This window comes from Sardina pilchardus, chromosome 4, assembly GCF_963854185.1.
Source record: "Sardina pilchardus chromosome 4, fSarPil1.1, whole genome shotgun sequence".
Classification (NCBI taxonomy): Eukaryota; Metazoa; Chordata; class Actinopteri; order Clupeiformes; family Clupeidae; genus Sardina; species Sardina pilchardus.
This window is the reverse complement of record NC_084997.1, coordinates 20,929,524-20,952,173: the sequence shown is the minus strand read 5'-3', so window position 1 is coordinate 20,952,173 and position 22,650 is coordinate 20,929,524. Positions and strand designations below refer to the sequence as shown.

General features: G+C 42.8%; 1 protein-coding gene across 2 annotated transcripts; it reads left to right on the top strand.

Moving 5' to 3' along the window:
• Positions 1 to 1,864: 1,864 nt before the first annotated feature.
• On the top strand, positions 1,865 to 22,646 carry LOC134078528 (coagulation factor V-like). Of its 2 annotated transcripts, XM_062534518.1 has the most exons (25): positions 1,865 to 2,059; positions 2,614 to 2,699; positions 2,965 to 3,087; positions 3,590 to 3,802; positions 8,656 to 8,817; positions 9,157 to 9,378; positions 9,816 to 9,981; positions 10,380 to 10,560; positions 11,700 to 11,796; positions 12,622 to 12,827; positions 13,129 to 13,279; positions 13,998 to 14,210; positions 14,392 to 16,711; positions 16,936 to 17,101; positions 17,249 to 17,485; positions 17,629 to 17,848; positions 19,352 to 19,531; positions 19,700 to 19,816; positions 20,121 to 20,192; positions 20,333 to 20,418; positions 20,642 to 20,818; positions 20,999 to 21,158; positions 21,343 to 21,494; positions 22,044 to 22,226; positions 22,327 to 22,646. In XM_062534518.1, the coding sequence occupies exons 1-25, from the start codon at positions 1,917 to 1,919 to the stop codon at positions 22,471 to 22,473; spliced, it is 6,180 nt and encodes a 2,059-aa protein (XP_062390502.1). In that variant the 5' UTR covers positions 1,865 to 1,916; the 3' UTR covers positions 22,474 to 22,646. The 2 variants fall into 2 exon arrangements, with proteins under 2 accessions (XP_062390502.1, XP_062390504.1); XM_062534520.1 differs by lacking the exon at positions 2,614 to 2,699 and having other exon boundaries at positions 1,947 to 2,059.
• The last annotated feature ends 4 nt before the right edge of the window (positions 22,647 to 22,650 follow it).

Sequence of the window (22,650 nt, the reverse complement as noted above, 5' to 3'; positions counted from 1 at the left end):
GTGAGAGAGGAAACTCATCCATGGGTGCTAGCATCTCTCACTTGCATGTCTCTTAAAGGGATATTCCGCCATTTTTGGAAATACGCTCATTTTCCACCTCCCCTCGAGCAAAACAATCGATATTTACCTTGTTCCCGTTCATCCAGCCATTCTGTGAGTCTGGCGATACAACTTTTAGCTTCAGCCTAGCATAGATCATTGAATCGGATTAGACCATTAGCTTCTCGCCTGCTAATGGAAAAGAAAGTACGATAAGACCAACTGAAAATGAAACCTGGCGTTTTTCTAGGCTGATTTGACATGGAACTACATTCTTATCTGGCGTAATAATCCAGAGAAAAGTGAATCCAGAAAAGAAAATTATATCCAGAGAAAAGTGGATTTTAGGAGAAACTCCATTCACCTCCATTCATTCTCCACTTGCTCGCGATCGCCCTCTAGTTGCAGTACCATGCGGAAGTATTCAGCGAGTGGTCGTTCTCCCCTTATTAGACATAGACCTCTGAAGTTCGCCTACAAAAAAGCCACCATCTTTGCCCAAATAAGGAGATCCGGTATCTTGAGATTTTTTCTATGGGAAAATAACATGGGGATTTTCAATTATCGCACCTGTTAAACTCTCACGGGGATGATGACATTGGAAATGCAGACGTTTTTCACTACACAGTTTTGTCCGCTGCCGTCTAGTGGATACTGTGATCTTCAGTAGGTGAAGACGGCACACTTTGATCTTTGCTACCCCAGAGCTAACTTACCATGCAACTTGCCATAGGCAGTTAGCGTCAATTAACTCCCGGATCTCCTTATATGGGCAAAGATGGCAGCTTTGGATCCTTTTTGTAGGCGAACTTCAGAGGTCTATTCTCTGCGGTGACCAAGGAATATTTCTCCGGATGACGTAACGCCAGCTGTTAGTGCCTCATAGTGGGGCATCTGGGAGACATTCCTCTGTGAGCACAGCACACCTTCTAAGGATATTGACTTTTATAAACAACAAATAAGCAAAGAATGCAATATATTTGCCTTTTAATGACACGGCCAGATGAAATGTCCTAGATCATAGGCGGTTAGGTAGGCCTACTAATATCAGGGATATAAGAGCCTCTCCAGTGGGGTCTCATGCGAGGCAAGGGGATGTTCTGGGAAATGTCTCCCGGTGGTTAGTTGTTTTTTCAAAAGTGTCATGATGGCATAATTTCCAGGAACTCCAGTGATTTCAGTATCTCCTCCAGTAATGGGTGTTTCTCTTGTGTGTATGTATGGAAAACTACTCGATGTAGCCTATACAGTGATACATAGTGGTGGTTTTATGGTTTTGTGACCCCTCTTGAGTACATGTGCTTAGAGGAATAAGACTGTTAGCAATAGGCCTATGTCAAACATTTTCAGAAATGGCACTGTACAAATAATATACCTTATATAATTGTGTAAAGTACGCTACCTAGAAATTGTTTTGATAAGTAGCCTAGTTTATGTAAGTTACAGACTGACATATTGACAGGTAATGTAAACTATTAGACTCTTATTGCTAATGACACAAAATGATTCAGATACATTTACATTATCATTGATTCCCAGTTCGAATTTTGTTATTGTTCTTAATGATAAATGTGCTTCGTAATGTGTGGAAATGTGTTTTTGTGGAAACATGTTTGTGTGTGATGCATGTGTGTACTTGTGGGAAGAAAGGGAAACCAATGTGTTTTGGCATGAGTAAGCATCAGTGGAAGCTTTCCTGTCTATCTCTGTGTGTGTGTGACTTTGTGGGGGGGAGAATTTGGTTTTGTGTGTGTGTGTGTGTGTGTGTGTGTGTGTCACAGTGATAAAGGGCACAGCCTCTCCGGCTTTGAGTCCAAAATCGTCTTGTCCGCTCTCCTAAACAGACAGTCCCTATACCTGCAGTGTTCAGCTCAGACATGAGGCCGTGTCCCAGGGAGGGGACTTCATACGCGTGGCTGTTTCTTACTTGTCTATACAATGCTGCTCTAGCTGTGGAAAGGCACTACTACATTGCAGCTGTCTATATTGACTGGGATTATACTTCTTCTGGACCTCAAAGGTAAATCCAGAATGTCTTACATTTCATGCCTGTTGGCTGACATCTCTCTGCTATAGTTTTGCTGCCTTTAAAACGTATGACATTTTTTTTGGTGACTGGGAGCATTCTTGATGCTACTATCAGAGAGCAGTTTTGTTAGATGGTTCTCATGCTGTTTCCTTACACACGCATGTACTTGTTTGAGAACAGAACATCTTGTGTGGTAATATAGACAGATGCATGTAGTATAGGTATTTTTCTGTATAACAACAGAGGCAAATTCCCACACAACATTCCTTTGGAATCTCATTTAATCCACTCCGATTCAGAAGCATGAATCCAATTTGATAACAAATGCTCATGAACGAGAGATAATTAATTGTTTTGTGAGAGAATGTGTTTCAAGGTCCTTGTAAACGACCTCTGACTGATTTAGACCACAAGACTGCTGTTTCCACACACATAAAAAATATATTTGTATGTAACTGTAATGGATTTCCATACTTCTGTCATTGTGAGAAAATATTCTAATTGTGTATGTACGGTATGTAAAACAATTGCTGTCATTGCTTCAGGTCTGGGACAGTGTACAAGAAAGCAGTATACAGAGAATATGAGGATGCCACCTTCAAAAAGGCCAAGCCCCATCCACCAGAGTTAGGTAAATTAATCTGAACACATGTCAGGCATCATGTTACCCCAGAGACCCGTCAAAACAGTTGTTGAGTCGTCTCAGTGCAATAGCCACAGACTAATTACAGTTTACACGCAACAACGTGGTCTGGTGAGACATCAGTCCAGACATTGTGTCTAGTATTCTCATGAGTATACTCATGAGTATACTTCTCATTGAGTATACTTTCTGAGTACATACGGTATACTTATGTATGCTTAAATATGAAAAACTTGTGTTGTTTTCTGTGTAGGTTTGCTTGGGCCAACGCTGCGTGCACAGGAAGGCGATGAGATCGTGGTAACGTTCCGGAACATGGTGGAGCAGCCTTGCAACTTCCACAGTCATGGCATCGAATATGGCAAACAGTCCGAGGGTGTGTTCAAGTGCATGTCAGCACTGTGGGTTTTGAGAAAGTGTAAACCAGAGAGATGTCGGTAAATGGTGCTGCTGTCAGAGAGAGAGAGAGAGAGAGAGAGAGAGAGAGGACATTGTGTATGAGGATGTTACTCATTCCATTAAGTACACAGACTGGTTTACACAACCAGCTGTGTTTAACTTTTTCGGATATATTAACTACATGGAGAAGCAGTTTGACCACAGTCAATTCTGAAGTCCACTGAGAAAAAGGAAAAGAAGAGAAAAAAAACTTTGCTTGGTTTGCTAGGGATCCATCCCAGGGCAAGATATCAATATCCAAAAGTCCAAAAGTACTGTAATCATATACATTAAAGACTATTTATTTAAATGACTAACTTAGCAAACAAGTTAGGAAATTGCTATGTTGGTATGCATTGGCCCATGTATGTAAAGGCAACACTTGTGTCCTTTTTGGTGAATGACACAGTTGTCTTTGCTGTGGTGTGCTTTGATCTCAGGAGCTTACTACTTTGACAACACTTCCAAAAAGGAGAAGGAGGACGATGTGGTGTACACTGGGGGATCCCACACATACTTCTGGGAGGTGACGTCAGCGGTGACCCCAGCAGCCGCCGACCCGCCCTGCCTGACGTACACCTACTTCTCCCACATCGACCTCATCAAGGACTACAACTCAGGCCTGATCGGCACTCTGCTCATCTGCAAACCGGGTAAAATAATCGACTCATTAAGACATTCATTTAATTACAGTTTTGGAAACTTTTGGTATTGTGGTGCAACATTCTGAATTCGTTCAAGAAGTTTTTAGGCAGTCAGCAGTCAGTCAGAATTCTTTAGAGCTTTATTCACGGTACGAGACCTATGTTGTGCTGCTAACAGACGCAGTCTGACGATACAATACAAAGTTACACTTCTCTTACACAGCTTGACAAATCCTCCTTTTGTGATATGGCAATCTTTCACTGGCCACATCACTCAACTCATCAGCATTGACCACACAAGGCTGTATCTCTTAACGACCGACATCTGTGGCATGCCTTCAACTTTGACCTTGACCCTTAAAGTTATGAGGAGGCGCCAACCTTCTCCAGAGAGAATGACAGCTCCCTCTCAGGGCCCGCATCTCAACAGAAGCAGCATGAATCCCATAATACCTTGGAAAGCCAATACCACAGATGCTACAGACAAATAATCATCTCAGCTTCTGTCTACTTGAACATTTCCATGAATAACTTGCTCTCAAACAAGACCAAAAGAGTAAATGAACAACTTTAGAGCCCACTTATACGGTTCTTCACACACACCTCCTTAGGGTTAAATGGTCTTCCTACAGTGCAACAAACTTGACTTAGATCTGACACAGCTCTTTTTAGACGCAGCCATAGAAGTAAATGAGACGTGACTTGATTTGCTCATATGACTGAAAACAAGCACTTATGAGAAGAGGGTTTTACCTCAGTAATTATCACTGTCTGAGACATGAACCCTGAGGCCACATTCTTGTAGCTCACTCATAGATGTTACACATTCATAATGGACTATTGGCGATGACATAATCCAGTATCATCATAGCTTTATTCCATGAGGTCAGAAAAAAGATGAGCAATTGCATACCACTGACATCGAGGCGAAAAATTAACATACACCGGTGGCTGTGTTGCTGAAAACGGCCACGGCGTTGCTAGGCGACGCCGTGGCGCTGCTCTTGTGGCGACCGGCTGTGCTGGCATAGTGTTTTTTGTTGTATTGTTTGTGTTGTCGGTGTTTTTGACGTTTTTGTGTTCCTGCATCGTCTTCCTCTTTGTTTTTGGGTCATGCCGATATGAGATGTGCTGCTGCTCTTGGTCTCAGTGGGACATGGCAGACTTTTTGGAGTTGCATAGTGACGAGTGGGGGACGCCACTTTTGTTTTTCGTTGGATTCCATCGGGCTATAGGCTACCGCAACTTCTAAAGCAGCTTGCACACTGCCCAAACAAGTGCCAACAAACACCAACATTCTAAAGTTGGCAGTTGTTGGCATTTGTCTGTTGGTAGTCTTTAGAATGTTCATAAAACCAACTATCAGTCCACACTGCCCAGACACTAGCAGACAAGACTGACCTTTGTCACCTACCTTTTACAAGGATACAAGGATGTTTATTTGTCACATGCATATGATTACTAATGTAAAGAATGAAATTGTCAGTTCCTTCGCCTATTGTGCATAGTAGGTAGGCCTACTAGGTAGGGACAGGATAAGTGCAAAAAGCATTAAAGTGCATGGGGGGATGAGTAGGCTATAGGGAGACCGGGGCTGGTAGGATCACTTTTCACACTCAGTTATATTTCTCTGTCTTACAATGCATTATAGCTGTCAAAGTGTGATTGACTGAAAGATTAATATCTCATCTAGAAAACAGGTATATACAATGTCAACAAATTATCCCTTGTTTCGAGTAATGTAACTGGCTTTGAGAAATTGTGCCAACCTGCCCCAGCACGGGGTTGGTTGGCTCACATAGGCGATAAGATGTTTACCTACCTAAGTAATAATGTAAAATAACACACAGTTTACCAATAAATTATTGAAAGCATGTGTAATCATATGGTTACTGAAAGATTAGTTTGAATACATATTGAGTGGGCACAAATACGTGAAGTGAATACCTGCTAGGCCTATAGTAGACCTATATTATATATAAAAACATGAATTTCAATGGGCCTTTCTCATGTGAACTATGAGCCAACCAAATTAGTGAGCCAACCAACCCCGCCCACATTGAGGTAGGGGAGACCGGGTATGATTGTAACACTTTTTTCCAGCACCTGTAACTCGCTCATTTTTTTAGCTACAATCCTGTAACCTTTTTTTCCCCAAATACCCACATTTGTGTACTTCAGATAGAACCAACTCACATTTCTTCAAGAAAATTACAGACCTTGTAATTTGATGTAAAATACAAGGTGACCCTTTGTTACAACCGACCCCACCACGGGGTGGGTTGTAACACATACTGGGGTAAGTTGTAACAGTGAGATAAAAGACAGAAAAAGAGAGGTCAAACCGTATGTTTCAAAAACATGTTCGGGGCATTGAAATAGGTCTATGAACACAAGAAAACAGGTTATTTAATTTTGTTTCTCTTTGAATGACCATAACCAAAGTAGCCGTGGTATATGTGGTTGTGTGTATGTGTATTTTTGTGTGTGAGATGTGTGTAGGGGTGTGTTTGTGAGTCTCTGTGTGTTTCTCTGTGTAAATTTGACTGGATAGTATAAAACATCGCACAAAACTTGTACTACAGATGTGCCAGAGTTGATAAGCTACAGCTGACAAAAACAAGGGCAGAGAAATTACGATATGATGATTACAAATTACACATAAATAATTTTAGGCCATCTGGAAGGGAGAGGATGTAGTTTCCAAGTGAGGTGTAGGAATACATCCTGAAGCATCCTGTAACATTTTTTTAAATCTAGCAATTGTACTCATTTGAATTCATGTGGAGTGAAATGCATCATGTTTTGCCTCAGAGACTAGTTTAATATAATATGAGGCATGTGATTGTATCTTCAATGGTAAAAGTAGGCCTACTAAGAAAAATATAGCCGTGGTGAAAAATGTGACTTTCTTACGTCAAAATATTTTTTTCCTTTGCTAAATTAGAACGGGTGACATAGGCTATAGGCTTAAAAATCACCATGTGGGATAGCCTAGTGGTGGAGTGGTGGACGTGCTGATGTGATCATATTTCCAATATCTTATCTTCCCATATTTTTCCACAAACATTGTTAGCCTGCTAGTATTAGTCACCTCAGGATTTGCTGAGTCCCTTGGCAATCATTTAAAACCAAATAGGCCTACACGTTTTAGTTCCTAACTGTTATAGCCTACTGGGAGTTGTTTAGTGGAAGGTAGCCTCCATGCTGCAAGGGTACCGAAATCTATTCAGGACTTGATTCACTATGAATGCAAGTTAATTTGCCACTAAATAATGTGAATTGGCGATTCATCGGCCAGGACATCCTTCTGCAATTCTAGACAGCATCACCCCATTGTGCAAAACTCCCTTTAGGATGCTTAAATATCATCTGTCACGAAACAAAGATGATAACATTTTATGTAAAGATCAGATCAACCAGTCAGGTTGATTTTTCTCGCGAATCGGTTGCTACAGCAATTAGGCATATTTAAACTGCTAGATCGTGCTCTGTCAGATGATATGCATGTGATATCAGTGTGATTAGAACTTCGTGAGCAATCCAACACAGAAGAAATGTGTATTTTGCATTTGTCGCCCGTCGCAGATAATGTGCAGAATGATTGCATGTAGCCTAAATTCACGTTGATTTTCTCGCGAACCCTTGATTAGTAGCCTATTTAATGCCATCGGAAATCTAAGATCGCGCTCTGTAAACAAGTGACACGCATATCAGTGTGACAAGAACTTCGTGAGCAATCCGACAGAGAAGACTGAGTGTGCATTTTGCACCGTCGCATAGGCCTATCATTTCTCTGGGGTTGCAGGGGGTTCCCTCTGGGAAGGCACTCCGCAGCCTCCCCCTAGAAACGTCCGGCAGAGTTTATGTTTATCGATGCTGCTGTTTTTTACGAGTGAGTCAGGAGATGCGTGTGAATAAGGCTACAAGTAATATAAGTTTCCGCTCGCGGATGTTATGCACGCAAGCTGAGCCTAGTTGTCAAGCCAACAAGGGGTCCGATTGTTGGAGTTTGTTGGAAAAGTGTCTACACTGCACGAACATTCTAAAACTTTACCGGACCGGACCGGACTCGACATGTCGAACTCGTTCGGACTCTGTCAGACAGTGACAAACAAACGCGGACTGACCGTCCACACTGACCAAACTGTTCGTGGTCGTCCGTGTTTGTTGGCGTTTGTTGGCGTTTGTTCGAGCAGTGTGCAAGCTCCTTAAAGGCTGCTTTGGTTCCATCCGCCATGGGATCTTCCAGATGACGACCGACCTGTCGGATACACGAGTTTCTACTGGGTCGAAGAGACCTGCACGGTTGTTTGCGGCGTTCGTGCATGGGCCTGTGGAGTGGCCTATTCAGTCGGAGCTATCCTGGGCTGACGGTCGCGGAGGACGAGGGAGGCGAGGCTTCAGCGCTCCGTTGGGGCTGGATACGGATGCAGCGCTGGAGAGGCACACGGAGGACGAATCTGCCTTCATGTCAACAACTGCTGGTGCTCTACAGCCGTCATAGCCTACGAGAGATGGACCCCTCCTCCTCCCTCTCCTGGGACTAGGGGACTGGACCCACACATAGGCCTACACACACACCCTTGTTTGTCCTGTTCTCCCCTTGTCTTGTCTTGTCTTGTTTGTCTTATATGTTGTGCGTCTTATGTGTCGCTATGCCTGCATGGAGAAATTGCCCCTCGGGGATAAATAAAGTTTTTTGAATTGAATTGAATTGAAAAGCAGCATGGCCTGTTTTCCTGTGATTCTCTTTGGTCCACTTCAAATTTGTCCTTTTTCATTCTCAGAGGAGGAGATATCAGAGGAGATGTGGCCACAGAAAATGAAAAGGGGCTTTAAGACTTTTTTTGTCCTCACAGGAAGCCTTGATGACTCTGGGAAGCAGAAACACTTTCATCAGGAGAACGTTCTGCTGTTTGGCATTTTTGATGAGAGCCTCACCTGGTGTAGCAAAGGAGTCCCCTCCTCCACCGACAGCATCAAATACACCATCAATGGCTACGCCAACGGCACTGTGCCTGGTTAGTAGAATAATATGATGTAGCACAAGTGGTTTATCATTTCCATCATTTCGTTCGACTTGAATGTGTTGCCAGATACAGTATATTTAAAATATTCCAAATATTCCACTCTGCTTGGCTGATCTTATAATCAGATAAGATGAGCAAACCGTTGTTCATGTCCGTTTGGAAAAAAAGTGTTGAATGACACCATCATTAAAAAGGACAAGTGGTATCTTATTGGCAGCATAAAAAGGACAAATGTTATATCTTATTGGTAGCATTTCATTAATTTAATTTCGGTTTAACAGTAGGACCTGCATTCTTCTCCCTGCCACCCTATTCCTCCTCATGCCACAGGTTTGAGCGTCTGTGCCTACAGCTCTGTCAGCTGGCATTTCCTGGGCATGAGCTCTTCGCCGGAGCTCTTCTCTATTCACTTTAATGGGCAAGTGTTCTCGCAGAATGGGCACAGGGTGTCTTCAGTGGGCATCATAAGTGGCACCACCACCAGTGCCAGCATGACTGCAGTCCACACCGGACGGTGGCTCATCTCTTCCTTCATTAGCAAGCATCTGGAGGGTAAGATGGCATCAGCACTGCCATGATGGTACCGTCATGATGCTCATTTCAACAGTTACAGACATGCTGTTTAGCTGTCACATTCTTTTTGTGTGCGGTTTTAGTTTGGTTGTACTGAAGAGTATTTCACAATATATAAATAATTTAAATTCTTAAAAAGGGATCAAATGATATGGCCATTAACCACTTGTGACAATAGATCAGGAAAATTGCTTGCTTTAATTTGTTGTCATTTCAAATGTTTTTTTTTTTTAATGTAATATATTATAACTGAACTTTTATGTATAGTATTCACTTCACAGTAATGGCGAACTGACTGAAAATAACTGGAATGCTCAAGCGCATTTTTAGTGGCATGAGGTTGTTTGCAGGTCATTTAAATATGAAGACATGAAAACCTTGAATGTTTTTCTTGTTTTTGCTCATCTTCCCTCCAGCGGGGATGCATGGCTATTTGATGGTGAAGACGTGCGAGGGCTTCACCAAACCCCAACGCAAGCTCACTGCCCAGCAGAGACGAGAGAGCCAAATGTGGACCTACTACATCGCTGCCGAGGAAATAATCTGGGACTACACTCCGAACATGCCGGACTACATTGATACGTTAGTGTCAACATCACACAGTTCATCAATACTTTGCACTGTAGAAGCAATGGTTTAGGTATTTCTTTAGCAGATTCACATTATGTTCACATATCTGTGAGTGAAATACAGTATTAGGCCTATTAAGGAAATTATAGTCATTATTTGGGATGAATCTAAACAGACAAAGCATAGATAAATGAAAGCAAAACAAATAGGAGTCTGTGTCAAAACTTCTGAAATATCAAAGCTGCTGAAATATAGCCTAGAAGCCTAGACGCACCCTAGCGGCAGCAAGTTACATTTACAGGGTATCTGAAATATCAACCACAGAGCAGATTCATGGGCCACCCCATTCCCAAACTGATGTGTGTGTGTGTGTGTGTGTGTGTGTTGTTGTTGTCGCCCTTCTCCTGCAGGGATTTCAGATCCAAATACATGAAGCAGGGTCCTGACCGTATAGGCAGGAAGTACAGGAAGGCAGTCTTCACCCAGTACACGGACGAGACGTTCACCAAGAGGGCTGAGGATAAACAGAGGAAGATGGAACAGGGTATCATCGGCCCCGTGATCAGGGCGCAGATCAGAGACCAGATAAGAGTGAGATTATTATTATTATTATAATTATTATTATTATTATTATTATAGTGGGCTTGCGGAGCACTAATAATAGCTCACTATTGTTCCTGTTAAGTTTACTTTATTTATTTATTCTCATTCACTCACTTTTTCACAGCGCTACTGCTCCTAGAGCGTTTGAGCTATCGGCACGGCTCCAACACTAAAAATGTAGGCCCGAACTGGTGTATCCTGCTTGTAGATTTCGGGTGGCTGCCTGTTGTCGTTTTTGCGTTATTGCTGTTTTTCTGTGTTTTTCTACCAGTTACACAGGTCATGTAAAAAAAGATGACAACGCACCGCAACGCACTAGCAACCACCTTAATTATCCTAGCAACAACCTAGCAACCACCTCTATAATGTCAACATAGCAACCAGCATAGCAACCAACATGATTACCCTAGCAACCAGCATAGCAACCACGTTATTTTGAATAGCCACCTACAGTATATATCTACACTAGCAATGCCCTAGCGACCATTCCAATTACTCTAGCAACCACCTTAATTACCCTAGCAATAACCTAGCAACCAACATGATTATCTAGCAACCAGCATACCAACCACTGTATTTATGTATTTTGGCCTATTGGATGTTGCGTTAATGTCGATAATTTTTGTGCCCGATCTTCATAAGTGAGGTACTGTTGCAATCTCTATGGCGATCTGCACCTGATCAAGCCCACTTTTGCAGTTCCTCGGAGATGCAATTCTAGTTATTATTATTTATTTACACTCATAGGGAATTGAGGCTTCCATTATGTTCAATGACGATGAGCAAGATTCATGCACAAAACAACAGCAATGAAAAATGAACATGAAGTTGTTTAAGATGACGCTCACCTGATAGGCTTCCTTCCCATTAGTGGAGCCTTGATTAATGTTCGCGTTTGCATACAGTGTGTTTACGTTATGATGTATAAGGAATATTGGACAACATAGTATTCAAGAGAAAAATATTGCATGCCCCCCGACCTCTGGATATAATAAGTCCCTCTTTATGGTTCTTACAGGTTGTCCTAATATATTTCAAGACTGATCATTGATCACAGCTTGGACTCACAAAATGTCATTATGTCAAGATTAAAAAAAAAACATTTTTTTCTGATGCTGTCATTACAGATTGTGTTCAACAACAAAGCCACCCAACCGTACAGTATCTACCCTCATGGTCTGACTATAGACAAAGCTGGAGAGGGAGCGAACTATCCTACAGGAGGTAAGGCACCATCTACAGTATTTGAATGAACGCCACTGAATTTGAATTTACACCATTTGATATGATTCATCTCCACCATGTTTTATCCTGCTGTGAACTGTCATATCTGATGACTCTGTGTGTCACTTGTTACAGTGCAGTTGCAGTCTCTCTTTTAAAAGCTTATCAACCATTCTTATGTGGATATTTTTCATAATCTCATGAATTTGTGCCATTGTCAAGGGGGTAACAACTAAAAATTCCGTAAGGAGACTAATTTGGAATGACTTTTGGAAGTGTGGATATTCACTTTGGACAAAACCGTCTGCTAAGTAACATAACCGTAACCGTAACCGTAATTCTACTCATTTCCTCTAACAGCTTATTAGTGGGCTTGCTGCAAGGCAAGCCCATCTATTGTTCTTCTTTGCCCGTTTTTTGAGAACGCCTCTTCTCCTAGAGCGTTTGAGCTATCGACGCGGTTCAAACACAAAAATATCAGGCCCGATCCGGTGTAGGTTGCTTGTTAATGTCGGATGGCTGCCGGTTGTCGTTTTTCCGGTATTCCCGTTTTTAGACCCTTGTAGTTCCGCCATGCTCCACCAGAGGCGTTTCCCCCATTGAAATGAATGGGGGACTGTTCAGGCGTATACATCACTGCCCCCTGGTGAGCAAGCCCACTCTTGCAGCTCCTCCACGGAGATGCACATTTCTAGTTGTGCATGTGCCCCTTCCTTCTTTTCTTGTGGTCTGTAGAATGATCCACAGAAAACCATCTGAAATTGTCGTAGACCAGTGTATTTTACTCTCAGCTGGCCAGCGTAATACACACCTTTCCTCCTCCAGGGAACCAGACCCACGCAGTGCAGCCTGGAGAGACACACATGTACATATGGAATGTGATCGATGAGGACGAGCCGTTGCCCAATGACCCACGCTGCCTGACCAGGATGTACCACAGTGCGGTTAACACCCCACGCGACATCGCCTCTGGCCTCGTAGGCCCACTGCTCATCTGCAAGAGCCAGTCTCTGAACAAGAGGAACGTCCAGGTAACCCTCCTGCTGGATGGTGTTTATCCATTCTATCCATCTATCTATAAATCTATCTACAGTATCTATCTATCTATACATCTATACATCTATCTGTATCTTCAGTATCTATCTATCTATCTGTCTGTCTGTGTGTCTGTGTGTCTGTGTGTCTGTCTGTCTGTCTGTCTGTCTGTCTGTCTGTCTGTCTGTCTGTCTGTGTCTATCTTTCTGCCCGTCTATGTAAATGGTGATATTTGTACTTTTCCAGTTGTTTACTTTGAAGAGTCCGATTGAACCAGAACATTTGTTTGTCTCGCAGTTGAAGGCCGACAAGGAGCAACAAGCCATGTTTGCTATTTTCGACGAGAACAAGAGTTGGTACCTGGATGAAAATATTAAGGAATACTGCAGTGACCCAGCCAGAGTCAAAAAAGATGCCCCAGACTTCTACGCGTCAAATGTTATGCACTGTTAGTACCAGACCTGTGCCCCATACATATACCAACACTGATACTTGATCATGTCAGGTCTTCCATTTGAGTATTTACACACACACACACACACACACACACACACACACACACACACACACACACACACACACACACACACACACACAGATATTCTTGTTTTCATTACCTCCGCCAAGAATGTTATGTTTTCATCGGGGACCGGCGTTTGTTTGTCTGTCTGTCTGTCTGTTTGTTAGCAAGATATCAAAAAGTAATGGATGGATCAGGGAAGGTCAGACATGACCCAAGGAAGAAACAATTACATTTTGGGAGTGATCCGTATCACCGTCGGGATTCCGGAGCCGTTTATGTTTTTCGCTTAGCGGTGTAATGGCATGGTATGGCCATGTGGTGGCAATCTGAATAGTTTAGGTTAAAATGTATGACAACCTGCGCTCTCTGAATGCTTTTCTAGTTGATCTAATTTCATTCATTTTCAATTCCATGTCGTGTAAATCAAACTGCAGTTAGGTTATTTTGATTTTCACATGAACAACCTGACTACAGTTTGACTGACAGTGAGTGAAATCCACAATAAAAACATGATTTATGAATAATTGTAAAAGAAAACTGAGATCTATGTTTTTGCAAATTAACTTTCAAACACAAATGAACACCTTCATCTTGTTTAATCCAGAGTTTAATTCCACGTGTTTAATTTACCATTTTCCTAAAGCGATCAATGGCTATATGTTCGAGAGTGGCCAAACCCTGGGCTTCTGCAATGATGATATCGTCACCTGGCATGTCTCCAGCGTTGGAGAACAGACGGGCATCCAGACGGTCACCTTCTATGGCCATACGTTTGAACTGAACAACAGGGAGGAGGACTTCCTCGCACTGTTTCCCATGACAGGGGAGACCATCAGTATGAAAATGGACAATATAGGTGAGAAAAGATGGGCACTAACCAGTCTCTTTCAGATCAAGTGCCTTTTTCATTGTTGATGGTAGTTTTTTTCCCTCATATTCATATTCCCTCACAAATACCATGCTGCTGCTACATACTGTAGGCATGTTACGTAATTGTTAATTGGGGATTTTTATTTTCTGAAAATATTTTTCTTTAGGCGATTGGCTCTTATCATCACTGACCTCTCATGACAGCACCAAGGGCATGAGAGTGAAATTTAGAGACGTAGTTTGCTTCCGGGATTACGTTTACGAATATGAGGATGGAGAGGGAGAGTACAATATTTGGAAGCCAGAGGTATATGTGCCCATAGAAACAAAGAGTGTTGTAGAGGAAGTGCCCCTAGTATTAGACAAGCAATCTGACTACTGGGCCTCGCTTCTTGATCTCAGATCACATAAGAATTCAGGCAACTCCTCCCAACCCACCATGGAGCCGCTGGATCTCAGCCTGTTTGATTATCTGGACTACTCGCCAGGTGAAAGAACCAAACAGAACCATGGTCACGCTGAGGAAGCAAGAAACAGTTCTGATTCTGAACCAGACGCCTCTTCCCAGGCAATCATGGATGTGTCAACCAGTGAAGTTACGGTGAACAACACAATATCAGCACCTTGGAATGAAAGTCTAAACATGAACACAACAGCATCTTGGAATGAGAATGTAAATGTGAACACTACAGCACCTGGGAATGAAAGTCTAAATGTGAACACAACAGCATCTTGGAATGAGAATGTAAACGTGAACACTACAGCACCTGGGAATGAAAGTCTAAATGTGAACACAACAGCATCTTGGAATGAGAATGTAAACGTGAACACTACAGCACCTGGGAATGAAAGTCTAAATGTGAACACAACAGCATCTTGGAATGAGAATGTAAACGTGAACACTACAGCACCTGGGAATGAAAGTCTAAATGTGAACACAACAGCATCTTGGAATGAGAATGTAAACGTGAACACTACAGCACCTGGGAATGAAAGTCTGAACGTGAACACAACAGAGAGAACGTCTCTGGTGTCTTCTGTCAATAAAACCACTGGTAATTCCATCAACAGTACTCACATGTCTTTGCTGGCTAACACGTCAGAAACATCTGTCCCGTTGGCAGCTCCTTCATCAAACTCGTCAGTGAATGAAACAAGGAGTGGCTCCATGTTAAGCAATAACACATCTGACTGGTCAGACATACAAACCAACATCACTGAACACAATGTCTCATTAGCATTGGTGGACCCAAATATGGTGCTGTCAAACATGTCAGAAGTTCCAGATGACAGAAGCAATGACACACAATCTTCTCAAAATGTTACTGCTGAGTGGGCAGCAGACAGCAACAAAATGGAGGGTGCTGAAACCCCTCTGGCGCCACTCACTGAGAGATGGAATGAGACTGACACAGAGTTTATACTCCTGGATGGAGATGCTTCGATGGAAATCGGGCGAATAGAGGAGGAAGCAGGCTCAGACACGCAGGGGTCACTCTACGATATTGTCATCACTGTGCCTGAGGACAGCACTGGCACTTTGGTAGAGGGCAAAGCAGATGAGTCACTAAGCCCTGAGGACACTCTCATTCCCAACGCCACTGACGGCACTGAGATTGGACCAGTCTCCGACGCTTTCATTGAAGAGGACGGCAATGGAACCTCTCCAAATGACCGGCTCCTGACTTCCTTTCAAAGCACTGAGATTGGTGAGATCTTGCCTATTAATGAGTCATTTGCCGAGATCTTTCAAAATGTCTCCTTGAGTAATTCATCTTCGGAGAGCAGTGAATGGGCTCCTGTCAATGCATCTCACGGGTTGACGGGCTATGGCAACACTTCGCAGGAGACTGAAGAGGACTGGAACAGCAGCGAGGAGGTGGTCATCTACCTGAAGCACAACACTAGCGAGGGGGTTAAGACCAACCCATTGGGCCATCCAAAGGAACACTGGGGCTACGAGGGCAAACACATGACCGTGCCCATGGAGACCCCTGAGGATCTGATAAAGTACATCCAGAACGAGACCAAGCCAAAGAAAGAACCGAAGAAGAAGGTGGTCCACAGGAGGGTGCGACCATTCAAGGGACACGCCATGAGAACCAGGAAGAAGAAACAGTACAAGCCCCAGGCCAGGTCCAGTTTGAGCCCAAGAGGGTTTCAGCCGAGGGGAGCCAGGCCCATCTCAAATGAGGAGGACACCTTGAACAAGGCCATAGTCATCGGGCTGCCCCGGTCAGACTTCAGCGATTATGACTTATATGCGATTCCAGATGACTACCACGACAGAAAGGAGAGCGCGAGCACGGAGGAATATGAGTACATTGAGTATAAGGACCCGTACACCCAAGGAGTGGAGACCCAGGGTATGACACTAGATGAGACAACACAGTATTTCCTGAAGAATCTGCCAACGGGCACCAACGTGAGACAGTATTTCCTGAGTGCGGAGGAAGTTGAGTGGGACTATGGCGGCTATGGACAAAGGTAAAGTTGCAGAGGAAGCACACAGAAGGGTAACATTGATTAAGTCACTTGAGCCCCTATGAGTAAAGGTCATGTTTGGACTTTTTAAATACAATTGTGTTAATATTAATATATTACAAGACTGACTCATACAGCTTGTTCTGGGTGTCTGCAGAGTTCAGGAAATGTTCACTTACTGACAAACTTATCAAAACCCCTGACGAATGCATTTATCTTAAAACTAGGCGGTTTGACACAGATCCTGATGGATTGCATACTAAATTCACCAAAGTGGTTTTTCGAGGGTATCTGGACCCCAACTTTAAAGTACCAGACATCCGAGGAGAGGTTGAGGAACATCTTGGAATACTTGGTCCTGTTATCAGAGCCGAGGTTGGAGACACAATCATGGTACGTTAAATCACAGTGAAATATTGTAGTAATTAAGAGGATACATCAAACAAAAGTACTTTAGTCACCATTGCACTTGGTTAACTTTCCTTCGTTATCCACTGTTCTCTACCCATACTCTACCCATCTCTACTACTCCTACATCAGGTTGTCTTCAGGAACCTGGCAAGCAGACCCTACTCACTTCATGCAAACGGGATCAAATACAGCAAGCAAATGGAAGGACTGAACTATGTGGACGGCACACCGTACTGGTATCAAGACGACAATGCAGTGCGCACCAACGAGACGTACACCTACATGTGGACAGTGAGCTCCAAAGTGGGACCGAAGGATGGCGAACCCAACTGCCGCACCTGGGCCTACTACTCTGGAGTGAATCCTGTCAGTAGCAATGTTTCATACCATTGAGTGATTTATCTCAATGATCATATTCAATTAACCAAGTTGTTGTGACTGAATTATTCTGTCTGTTTGCTTGTTTGTTTGTTTGTTTGTTTGTTTGTTTGGGTGTGGATACTTCACAGGAAAGAGATATCAATTCGGGACTCATCGGCCCACTCTTGATCTGCCGGAAGGGCAGCAAAAAGGCGTCCAGAGATGAAGCCAGCAGAGAGTTTGTCCTTCTTTTCATGACGTTTGATGAAAACAAGAGCTGGTATTATGAGAAAAACTATGAGATGATTCGAAGGAGAAGCAGGAAAACTGCCATGGATCCTTTGTTCAAAGAGAAGATTAAATTTCCAGGTACTATTTTGTGTGTGTGTGTGTGTACTGTAGGTGTGTGTGCGTGTGCGTGTGCGTGTGCGTGTGCGTGTGCGTGTGCGTGTGCGTGTGCGTGTGCGTGTGTGTGTAGGTGCTTGCTTCTGTGTATGTGAGTCTAAACTGTTTGTCTGTCTGTGTGTTTTTGTAATACGAATTTTCAGAGTGTGTCAAAAAATGAACCATATACAGTACAGACCAAAAGTTTGGACACACCTTCTCATTCAAAGAGTTTTCTTTATTTTCATACTATATGACTATGAAAATTGTAGATTCATACCGAAGGAATTAACACATGTGGAATTATATACTTAACAAAAAAGTGTGAAACAACTGAAAATACGTCTTATATTTCAGGTTCTTCAAAGTAGCCACCTTTTGCTTTTAATACTACTTCGCACACTCTTGGCATTCTCTTGATGAGCTTCAAGAGTCACCTGAAATGGTCTTCCAACAGTCTTGAAGGAGTTCCAGAGACACTTAGCACTTGTTGGCCCTTTTGCCTTCACTCTGCCGTCCACACGGTGGTTGGAACCAAAGATCTCAGATTTGGACTCATCAGACCAAAGCACAGATTTCCACTGGTCTAATGTCCATTCCTTGCGTTCTTTAGCCCAAACAAGTCTCTTCTGCTTGTTGCCTGTCCTTAGCAATGGTTTCCTAGCAGCTTTTCTACCATGAGGGCCTGATTCAGGCAGTCTCGTCTTAACAGTTGTTCTAGAGATGTGTCTGCTGCTAGAACTTTGTGGCATTGGCCTGGTCTCTAATCTGAGCTGCTGTTAATTTGCGATTTCTGAGGCTGGTGACTCGGATGAACTTATCCTCCGCAGCAGAGGTGACTCTTGGTCTTCCTTTCCTGGGACGGCCAGTTTCATTGTAGCGCTTGATGGTTTTTGCGACTGCACTTGGGGACACTTTCAAAGTTTTCCCAATTTTTCGGACTGACTGACCTTCATTTCTTAAAGTAATGATGGCCACTTAGCCACTGACCTACTTAGCTGCTTTTTTCTTGCCATAATACAAATTCTAACAGTCTATTCTGTAGGACAATCAGCTGTGTATCACCCCTGACTTCTGCACAACACAACTGATTCCCAACCCCATTTATAAGGCAAGAAATCCCACTTATTAAACCTGACAGGGCACACATGCGAAGTGAAAACCATTTCAGGTGACTACCTCTTGAAGCTCATCAAGAGAATGCAGAGTGTGTGCAAAGCAGTAATCAGAGCAAAGGTGGCTACTTTGAAGAAACTAGAATATAAGGCATATTTTCAGTTGTTTTACACTTTTTTGTTAAGTACATATTTCCACATGTGTTAATTCATAGTTTTGATGCCTTCATTGTAGGTCTACAATGTCAATAGTCAAGAAAAGAAAGGAAACTCATTGAATGAGAAGGTGTGTCCAAACTTTTGGTCTGTACTGTATATCAATTAAAATGTTGTGAACACATAATAATCAATACTGTTCTCTGTACAATTCAAGCCATCAACGGCATAATCTTTGGCCTGAAAGGCCTGAGAATGTACTCCAATCAACTGGTCAACTGGCACGTCTTTAATATGGGGGCAAAAAATGATGTGCACAGTGTCCATTTCCACGGCCAGACTTTTCTGAACCACCAGAGCAAACTCCATCGACAAGGCGTCTATCCCCTTCTCCCCGGTCAGACATTTCAAAATACAACACCGTTTTATTTTTGCAAGATTGAATGAAGATCATGTGTAGAGACTAACGATGTAGAAACTGAAGCTTCATTTTTATTAATTTACTTCTTATTTACTTACTTAGTTTGTTTCAATCTGATTTGTTGTGTGTTTTGCGCTACCTCAGGAGGGTTTGCTACCCTGCAGATGTGGCCAGCTAAGCCAGGCCTTTGGCTTGTTGAGTCTGAAGTTGGCCTGTCCCAAAAAAAAGGAATGCAAACTCTGTTCCTTGTGATAGACGATGGTACAGTACCAAACCACTGGATCTCAGATTTCAAATTTGTAACTCAATTTGACTTATTTTGTCAGACTAATGTTACCGTAATGACATATTCCTAATAGAGAGTTGAATCAAGCACAATGTTAATGTAATCTTATTAGCAGATGTTCACGTAATCGTCAAGTCATGCAGCTGATTTTGAAATGTATCACTAAATCTAAAAAATGCAGTCATGTAACATGACATCTATGTTCCTATTATCATCTGAAAATTAATGAAAGATTGCTTCATGTTTTCATTGCTGAAATCTTTATACTGCACTTGACAGATTGCTCCCATCCACTTGGCCTTATGTCTGGCAGTATTGAAGACAACCAGATCACAGCCTCCGACACCAGAGGTATGTCCTGCCCTGTCCTGTTTGACATGTGCTTTGATTTAGTCTGCTAGCCAATAGTCACTGCTGTCCCTTTCACATTGGACATGATGTGTGCGTGTGTGTGTGTGTGTGTGCGTGTGCGTGTGTGTGTGACTTTGAAGGTTATTGGGAGCCCCATTTGGCAAGGCTGCAAAATTCAGGGAAATACAACGCGTGGAGCACAGACCAAAAAGATTCCTGGATCCAGGTAAGGGCAAAGTGCAAATGCAAAATCCAACCCTCATTGGTTTCAAGCCATTGTGAAACTGAACACAGAGTTGAGTCCCCCACATGCTATTCCAACTGACACTAAAGATGTTGAAAACAGCTGTCTCTCATGTTATTGACTTTTTTACAAGCTTTTATAGAATCCTGTCCCCCGTCGGACTTATGGGCATTAACCAGAGGTGTGCGTTTTTATTATTGCCCAGGTTAATTTCCAGAGGCCTGTGGTCATCAGCAAAGTGGCCACACAAGGTGCCAAAGAGATGTTCTCCTCCAACTATGTGGTTAATTACACCATATCATACAGCAATGATCGCAAGTCGTGGACTTACTACCAGGGAGACAATGATGAGGATGAGGAAGACAGTGACACCGTCAAGAAGGTTAGTAGACATTGCAAGGGGCCAGAATGTGTGTGTGTGTGTGTGTGTGTGTGTGTGTGTGTGTGTGTGTGTGTGTGTGTGTGTGTGTGTGTGTGTGTGTGTGTGCGCATGTGTGTGTGTTGTGTGTTTGTCTGTATGGCTACATCCATGACAGGTGGTTGTCTTCTTTCCTTTAAAAAGACTTTCCTTAGAAAGACCTTCAGAGGTAACCAGGGAGCCCATGAGGTAAAGGAAAACATCTTCTTCCCGCCTATGATTGGTCGATACGTGCGTCTCCATCCTCTGCACTCCTACAACAACCCAACTGTGCGCATGGAATTCTTTGGCTGCGAGCTGGATGGTAAGGAGGAACACATGACAATGCTCAGTCTCACAGAATAACCTGTTCTATTTACTCAAACTGCAAATAACATCATGTCTCCTCGATATCATGGTCACACTTACACGTGTGTGTGTGTGTGTGTGTGTGTGTGTGTGTGTGTGTGTGTATGTGTGTGTGTGTGTGTGCACGCATGTGCTTGCAGGTTGTTCTGTACCACTGGGAATGAAGAATGGAGACATTGGAGACCAGCAGATACAAGCCAGCTCTGCGGCAAGCAATTGGTATTTGGGGACTTGGGAAGCCTGGCTTGCTCGTCTCGACAGACAGGGGACCGTCAACGCCTGGCAAGCTAAGGTAGCCTCAGTTCTTCATGTCCGGAGCATTGTGCCTTTAAGGCAGACATACACAAATATATTTCTATCTATTGTCTATATCTAGCAAACAAACTGGCAGACATACAGTACGGCAGACTTGCCTCAGAAACCCCAACAAAATCACACTGCTCTCACACAACAAACATGTTTGCGTTTTCATGGGGCACCCATTCCAGAGCACCAAACAGCATAGTAAAGGGCAGGCAACTTGTAAGAATAGCAAGTACACTTTTCTCTCTTGAGTGTTCATATACCATCAGAATAAAGTTAAAGTTGTTATGGAAACGTGTGCACTGCACTGCCCTAAACAACAACAGAAAACTGTGAAAACACAAGTTTTTTTTCAGGATGTGTTCTCTGAACTGACAGTCCTTGGAGTGCTTGAATAACAAAACTCAGCTCTTCACTTGGAGCCCCAATGGGCATGGCTCAGAACAACACCTAAAGAGTGTTGCCTAGTCCAGGCCAGGGTCTGTTTTTTAGACATTTCTATTGATACTGAGTATCTATCTGTCTCTATCTGCCACAGCATAATGACATGCATCAATGGCTGCAGATTGAGTTGAAAGATGTGAAGAAGATCACAGGGATCATCACCCAGGGGGCAAAGTCACTGGGCACAAAGATGTTTGTCTCTGCCTTCATTCTGGAGCACAGCAAAGATGGAAAAAGGTGGACTAAGTACTCAAGTGACTTGGATTATGAAGCATCAGTAAGTACTGATAGGTCTGTGTGATTTACCAAGTGAAGTTTATTGTATAATAATAAAAAATATAATGTATTTGTTAACTCCTGAATTCCTTTTTCCGCAGGAATTTCAAGGGAACACTGATAACAACGATCACAAGAAAAACTACATATACCCTCCCATTTTTGCCAAATTTATCCGGATTTTTCCCAGGAGGTGGCAGAATTCCATTACTATGAGAGTTGAGCTTCTTGGGTGTGATTTTGAGTGAGATTAAAAGGGAAAGAATGAGAGCTGGAAAAGTAAACAATGAGCATGGATGACTGATCCTGACTATAATTTTATTATTTTTTATTATGTTTTGCCTATGTGATTCTGCATATTCTCTATATTATCATGTATATATGTAAGTACTGGATAAAATAAATAGTTTTGGGAATAAAATCAA